The 7,910-nt window shown below is 46.4% G+C and overlaps 1 protein-coding gene across 2 annotated transcripts in view; it reads right to left on the bottom strand.

The window, feature by feature from the left end:
- Window positions 1-7,910, bottom strand: part of LOC146336042 (uncharacterized) — a 42,831-nt gene that overhangs the window by 10,793 nt on the left and 24,128 nt on the right. Inside the window, exons 1-2 of one of the 2 annotated variants that reach the window (XR_014785798.1) lie at window positions 7,683-7,822; window positions 6,411-6,623 (exon numbers count right to left, since the gene is read on the bottom strand). Coding sequence is in view for 1 of the 2 variants with exons in the window: in XM_084820352.1 (XP_084676478.1) it covers window positions 6,411-6,623 (213 nt within the window). In the remaining variant the exon portion in view is untranslated. Of the gene's footprint in view, window positions 1-6,410; window positions 6,624-7,682; window positions 7,823-7,910 lie in introns of those variants that run through there. The other variant, XM_084820352.1, reaches the window with a different exon arrangement.

Raw genomic sequence — 7,910 nt, forward strand, 5'->3', positions numbered from 1 at the left:
AAAGTAGAGTAAAAAAAAAAAACCACGCCCGTGATAGGCTACGTAAATCATCACATAGCCTATCACAGCTAGATTTTCAAATTCAGCCGTGATAGGCTACGTAAATTGTCACGTAGCCTATCACGGGTGACTTTGGAAAAAAAAAAGCACGTACGCAAATGGCGGCGCCCCATGGGAACGCTATTTGCGTTGCCCTTATTTTCGCCGTAGTCTATGTAAATCTTTACGTAGACTACCCCTGTCCAAATAAGGAATGCAAATCTTTACGTAGACTAGACGTGCCAAAATAAGGAACGCAAATGGCGGCGCCCATGGGGCGCCGCCATTTGCGTACGCACTTTTTTCCCCCCCCCAAAGTCACCCGTGATAGGCTACGTGACGATTTGCGTACGCACTTTCCCCCCCCCCCCAAAGTCACCCGTGATAGGCTACGTGACGATTTACGTAGCCTATCATGGGTGTGTGTGTGTGTTTTACTTTTTTTTCCCCGCGGCCGGGGAGACGGAGCGCTCCTCCCCGGCCTGAATTTCGCCGGCGAGGGATGGGGCGCCTCCCCCCCCGCTTGAAATTCGGGGGGAGAACCGAAGCGCCTCCCCCCCACCGCGAAGCAAGCTGCGGGACAAGGTAAGTCCCTTTCGTTCATCCCTAGTTTAGTCTACATAAACATTTACGTAGACTACGGCAAAAATAAGGGGAACGCAAATAACGTTCCCCTTATTTTCGCCGTAGTCTACGTAAATGTTTACGTAGACTACACGTGCTAAAATAAGGAATGCAAATGGCGGCACCCATGGGCGCCGCCATTTGAATACATGCGGTTTTTTTTTTTCACTCAGCCGTGATAGGCTACGTAAACATTTACGTAGCCTATCACGGCTGACTGCAGGGATGCAAATGGCGGCGGCTACGGCCGCCATCATTTGCGTCCCAACAGGACAGGATTAGTGGGGGGAGGGACAGGGCGCCTCCCCCCCGGCCAGAATTTCAGGGGGGAGGGACGGGGCACCTCCCCCCCACCGTGAATCAACTTTCGAGTTCAGGTAAGTGACTATTGTACATCCCTAGATAGGGAGTAGCCACCACTTTAGGCAGTTACCAAAAAATGCAGTGTGGAAGAAGCTTGTTTTCTCATCTCTGTCAGACCCTGAACCCTTGAGACAGGTTAGTAGGGAGGTTTCCTTTTGAATGTTTTTTTAAAGAGTCATGATTTTTTTCTTTTTTACAAACACTATGAGTTCCTTGTTGTTTATGTTATTTTATATTATACAAAGGCCTGTTTACAAAGTTGTTCCTGTGTTGCTGGATCCTGGTCCATTTTGAGAAGATTGCTGCAGAGCTGTAGTGAAGTGAATAGAGACTGTTTTCTTTCTTCAGCCAGCAGAAAAATCAATCTTCAGAGAGAAGGGTTTTTTTTTTTTTTTTGTGAACTCAAACTAAAAGATAGAACTTTGGGAGGGCTGTGCTCTGTTTTATCATTTTTGATAAGTGTATTGTTAGGCATGTGAAATTATTACATGTGCATTATTTTTGTTTTTAATTACAAAATTAAGGGAGCAATCCTATGGCCGCTAGTCAGCAGCTAGATGGCCATAGGATATGTGGTTTTCCGGGAACTGACCTCAGAGCCCACGCTCCAAGGTCGGTTCCCAGAGAACCGACCTTCCCCCACTTCCATGCTGCCTCACAGGCAGGGCAGAACTGCCCCAAGCTCTGCATTCAGAAGAGGAGTACAGAGCAGCCAAAACGGGCATTTGGGGGGGCATTCCGGGGTGGGGAGGCGGAAATGCCGGTATGACACATCCTATGTGTCATCCGGCAGCCTCCTCCCCCTCTCTGCCTTCCCTTGGCTAGCCAGCCGAAATCAGCTGGCTAGCCACAAATACAGGGCAGGAGAAGTGCAGAGGGAATTATTCCCTCTGTGTTTCTCCTGCCCTGCATTGGATAGGCAGTCGCCTCCAAGTTCGGAGGAGGCCGCCTATCCCCATAGGATTCCGCCCTAAACTGATATATGTTAATTGTCCCTGTCCAAGGCCTTTGCTGTGAGTCCCTTTAGAGACCCTGAAGAAAAGTGTTGCACATGCACGGTGAGAGAGGAGAAAAAGAGATGCATACGAACTGAAGGAATCAAAAGCTGGTGGAAACTGCATGGTCTAGTTCTCGAATGGTTTCAACTCAAGACCTCATGGAGATACGAATGAAAAAGAATGCAATGATGGCATGGGTAGAATCTGTGCCCACAGAGAACCAAGGTTTGTAGTGACTGCCCGTCCCCCACCCCCAAATGTCCAGGCTAATACTGTAGGGGCTGGAGGGGTGGAACAATTTTGTTGTTGTTGAAGGCTGCATTTCCTCAGGAATAATGTATGATATTGGTGGTGGATGGTTTCAGAGCCAAGAGTGGGTGGGACCACCACTTATCACTCTCCTTCTTTCTCCTCACCCAGCTGGCTGACAGGTGTGGTACAGATTGTTCACCAATGGTCTGAACTGATCATTTGCAGAGGGCTTTTGAAAGCAAGGTGAGGGCTGCATGAAATCAAGTTGCTTGCCCCTGCTTTAATGTTGCATTTATGTGTTTGTTTCTTCGTCCATTTGGTTTTAGGGCTGAGCAAAAGTGGCCTTCCAGAATTTTCACCCTATGTTTTGTTTGTGAAATTGAGAAAGCAGTGAATTTGCTGAATGTTATTATGGGGGAGGGGGTAATGTAGAACTCTCCAAGAGTCTGAAAAGGGGCATTTCTCAGGAAGTCATCTTAGCTCGGTGAGCACTGAATGAAACTATATTGTTCCATCATACTGGTGGATGAACAAAGCAGTGAGCTAAGACAGGAGGACTGGCAGGAATAGGAGACATTTCTTTCTTTAACAATATTAAAATATAATGGCTTGGATCTACTACTGCATTCAGCATTCTCCACCTTATTTCACCAAATGTTCTCAGAGTTGTGTCTGTTAAATTCTTTGAAGGTTGGTGGGAAGACCCAGAAAAAACAAACAAACAACCCCCCCACTCAATTCTTTTGTTTCAGCTCTTCATGCTACTTTTTTTTTTTAATATATGAGCAACACAAATAGCTTGAGTAGAGATTTCACTGCAAGATAGGATAAAGTTGAAGAGTAGTTCTTAACAAACCCTAGCATAATCTGTGGACAAGGATAAGAATCTACTTGGCTTTGTTGTATCTTCCCCTGATATGTCAAACCCCCCCCCCCAAGCCCTTCCCCAATCAGTACTCCAAAATGTGGCCTCCTCACACTTGCTCTGTGCAAGATACCTCTGTCGGGAAAGGCACGTGACTTCTGGATCAGCAATCAATATAATGTAGGATACATTAGAACTGAGAATTGCTTGTAGCAATCTCTTATGTGGTGGTTGATAGCTCACTCGAGAAGAAAAGACTTCCTGACAACTTTGAACATGCTCCCCTATTGTTGTAGCACAAAACAGAATAAATGCATATCCAATAAAACCTGCAGTTACACAAGACCTTGGTTATACATTAGCGTGTGAAAGATCAGTTCTTATTTTGAGCTTCAATAATAAGCTTTTCAGACCCATCTTTCCAGCTTTGTCAACAATGATTTATGCACAGAGAGTGAAGCAGGGAAGTCAGTCAGCCCAACTCCCTTTTGCCACTTAAGAATTACCTCCCAAGGAGCGGGGGGGAGAGGACCAAAGAGGGCCCATCGATTTACATAAAATTTGTATATGCTGATTTATATGCATAGATTAAAATCAGAGAGCTATGTGATGTATCTCATGCAGATATTCATATTTATTTTTCATTTCATCCTGCTCTCACTGAAGTCTAGAAATCCCTTAATTGTGTAGCTTCTTCCAGTTTTCTGCAACTGACTTTTTAAAAATAAAAATAAAAATGGAGGGATGCTGATTTAGAGATGGGGCCTGACCTAGCCAAACTGTAAGCAATCCTGGGGAAGACATCTGTTTGTAGTTGCTATCACTTTTGAAACAGTGACAAAGGTCTTGACCAGATGTACATTAGGGATGTCACGAGTGCAGTTCGGGTTTCGGCAATTCATCGAGCAACCCCCGCCCGCGACCCCTGAACTGTGCCCGCCGAGATGCTGTCCTTGTTTGCCCCCCACTTGTGCCGGTTCGCGCTCCAAAGTATTCACTGCGAACCTGTTCGGTGAGCGCCACCATTTTCGCGCCTTTGCTTTCTAGGAAAAACAGGAAGTTTTAAAATGCGCATATTCAAATATGCACAGTTTGGAGCTGGGAAAGCTAAATAAGCGCAATATTGCGCTTATTTAGCTTTCCCAGCTCCAAACTGTGCATATTTGAATATGCATTTTTTTTTACTTCCTGTTTTTCCTAGAAAGCAAAGGCGCGAAAATGGCCATGCTCACTGAACGGGTTTGCAGTGAGTGCTGGGGAATTCACCAAACTCTTGGATGGCTTGAGCACAGGTTCAGGGGGGAAGCGAGCAGGGATGCTGCTTTGGCGAGAGCCTGGAGAACCAAACTAGGGTGAGTTCTTACATCCTGATGTACATATAGAACTCTCTTCCATGACCTAGTGCCCTCTAAATGCTTTGAACTTCAATTTCTATCACATCCAGGGGAGGGGCGGGGAGGGGTGATTCAGCAAAACTTGAGCTCATTGAGGTTCTCTGATGTCCACCTAGAATGTCAAGGGCTCCTTGGAGGTCTCTCTCTGTCTAAACCAGTAGCCAAGTCCAGACACAGACAAAAGAATTCCTTTCAAAGCTTTATTCTTCTTTTACACCTTAACAGCTATACCGATTGCAACTAGATCTGAGCAGCACAGTACCTATGCCCTAAGTTGGAACAGTTGGTCCCCATTTGAAAGGGAATTACTGGCGGACCCCTGAACTTAAGGACTAGGGAGAGTCCCTCCCCTTTTCCCTTGGAGCATCTGGGCGCAGCCGTTGTTTGCACGCCAACCTGGCACTTCGCCTCCTTTCCACGCCCTCCATCTGGTGCCGCTCTCTGCGTCTGAGTCGCGCATCCACCAAGTCTGCTATCTGTGCTTGGTCACTCCCTGGACTGCTAACTAAACTAGGAATGCTGGTGGGAGGAATCTCCGTCAGCTGTTGGTCCTGGGAAAGAGGAGCGCGCTCCTCTCCCAGGAGCGACTGCTTTTCCTCAGAATCAGAACTACTCTGGGATTCTATGGGCTCAGTGTCCACCCTGACATAGAAGCTCCTTCCAAATTGTGTACATATTGGATTGTACATGAACTTGTGCATAGTTTTGTGCTCATTTGCCTGCCACATCTGAGTGAAGCTGCAGCTTCTGGCCCCCCTAGGCATGTTCCCTGCCATGGTGCAACCCTAGGGGTCTGCCTGATCTACTCCTCTGGGAGGTTGGTGCCCCACAGCAGTAGGAGGGGAAAACCTTTTAATTCTGTCCCCTGGCTTCAAACGGTATTGACCATTTGACTGCAAAGCTATGTGCTGGTTAAGGAAGCTTGTCACCTATTGACTGAAGATAGTACTGCAGGTTTCAAATGCATGAGCGCATTAATGAAAACAAATCAATTTTTTAAAAAATCAAATAGTCCTGTACGCTGGTAGGGCCCTCTTATTTCCGTGCCAAATTTCAGGAGTTCTGTGTTTATTTGTTTATTTACTATGTTTATATACTACTCCATATCCAGAACAGATTTCAGAGCAATGGACACAAGAAACAAAAGAATAAAAGAATAAAAAAAGCTGGTACAGAACACGGCAGCTCGCCTGATTACAGGCAGCCGCTGGCGAGACCACATCACTCCAGTGCTGAAGGAGTTGCACTGGTTACCGGTTGTTTTCCAGGCCAAATTCAAGGTGTTGGTTTTGACCTTTAAAACCCTATGCGGTTCTGGCCCAGCCTATATTAAGGAGTGCCTCCAGAAACACCAAACAGGCCGCTCAACAAGATCAGCTTCGGATGGCCTTCTCTCTGTCCCATCAGCCAGGACAGATAGGCTGGTGAGGATGAGGGAGAGGGCCTTCTCTGTGGTGGCCCCCACCCTGTGGAACTCCCTCCTTAGGGAACTCTGCCATGCCCCCTCTTTAATGAGCTTCCATGGCGGATTAAAAACGTGGTTGTTCAGGCAGGCATTTGGGGTGGGTTAGGGTATTTTTTATGATGTTTTTAATGTAGAATTTTATTGTTTTAACTGTTTTGTTGTTGTACATCACCCAGAGTGGCTGGGTGACCAGCCAGATGGGCGATTAATAAATTTAATAAATAAATAAATAAATAAATAAATAAATAAATAAATAGATTAAAATGCCACATTAAAATTATACTTGTTAAAAACAAACCAACAAGCAAAAAACAATGCCGATAAAAACCGTAACTGGTCAGCTAAGGAATGCCTCCTGGAACAGTGCTTTTTTTAGGAGACGCCAGAAATAACGCAATGTTGGTGCCTACCTGACCTCCAGAGGCAGGGAATTCCAAAGAAAAGGGGCCACCACGCTGAAGGCTCTTCTCCTGGTGGACTCCAGTCAGGCCATGGGTCCATGTGGAACTGCCAGGAGCAAGCCCTCCAATGACCTCAGTGACCGGGCAGGTTGAGAGGGGAGAGGGTGTTCTCTGTCTCAGGTATCCTGGTCCCAATAAGAGCAGAGTCAAGTTGACCAGAGCCTGAAGAAGGAGCAGGAAAAAAACAGTCTGGTGAAATCTAAATACAGCTAGGGTAAAGGAACTTGCATTTTGCAACTTTTATTTTCTCTCTATGCCTTTTGTATCACTCAGCTCTATCGTGTAAATACCTTTAGTTGTGACCTGCTTGCTTCAATTTGCCAGTAAACTGTTATGGATAAACCCTGTGTCTAGAGTGTCAGTCACCTCACACCTTCAGCCTAAACCTCGCTAGGGATGTATGAATTGTGTACCTTCCGTGCTGCTTGACTTCCGCAGTTTGAGGCCAGTGCTCCGTACTGTCATTCACAAGCCCCCGGAATTCTCCTCTTTTTTTTCCGCTCCAAGAATTACAAAGATAAATCCGTACCGACAGCTGTAATTCTGCATAACTTCCATAAGAAAGGCTATTTTTCATGGATATTTACATATTTTTCCCCCCTGCCCTGAGACGTGCAGTAAATTACTTTCAGCCAAAACACTTCCTCCTCCATGGGGCTTCCCAAAACAAGGCTGCCCTAGGTGTGCCTGAGCGATGCACTTTTTGTTTAAAGCAATGCTGTTTGAAAGAAAGAAAGAAAGAAAGAAAGAACCTTTTAAAATGACCATGCCGGTCTGGAGCCCTGCACGAGTATTGTTCCCCCTGCTAGGCTTTCTATTTCCACATCCAGTCTTGTTGAGGCTAAAATGGAGAGGAGAACCAACTCTGTGCATGTCTACTCAAAAGTAAGTCTTACTGAGTTCAATGCAACTTACTTCTACACATGTCAGCACCCCACTTGCCCCCAGCTCAGCTTTGTATTTCCACATCCATCTCATTAGCAAACCTCCTGTTAGTTATCTCACTGGGTGACTTTGGGCTGGACTCTAACCAGAAGTAGATCATACTTCTGTTTTACAGTCAGACGTGATAGGCTACGTAAAGATTTACGTAGCCTATCACGTCTTTTTTTTTTTTTTTACACTGGAAATGGCGGCGTTTGCCATAGCTTTCCTCCCAAGGAGCAAGCGTCTTTTAATTTCATGGCTACTGACAACTAGGGGTACAGGAAACCCACTTACCTGGTCTCGCAGCTTTTCGCGGTGGGGGAGAGGCGCTTCGCTGCTCTCCCCCCGAAGTTCAGGCCGGGGGAGGGGAGGCTTCCCGCCTCGCCCGGCCGAAATTCAGGCCGGGGAGGAGGCGCCTCGCCTCGCCCGGCCGCAAAATTAAAAGTTAAAAAAAAATGCCCCCGTGATAGGCTACGTGACGATTAACGTAGCCTATCACGGCTAGATCTGCAAAGTCAGCCG

This window comes from Heloderma suspectum, chromosome 13, assembly GCF_057233095.1.
Source record: "Heloderma suspectum isolate Gila_16-S chromosome 13, 16-S_ref, whole genome shotgun sequence".
NCBI lineage: Eukaryota > Metazoa > Chordata > Lepidosauria > Squamata > Helodermatidae > Heloderma > Heloderma suspectum.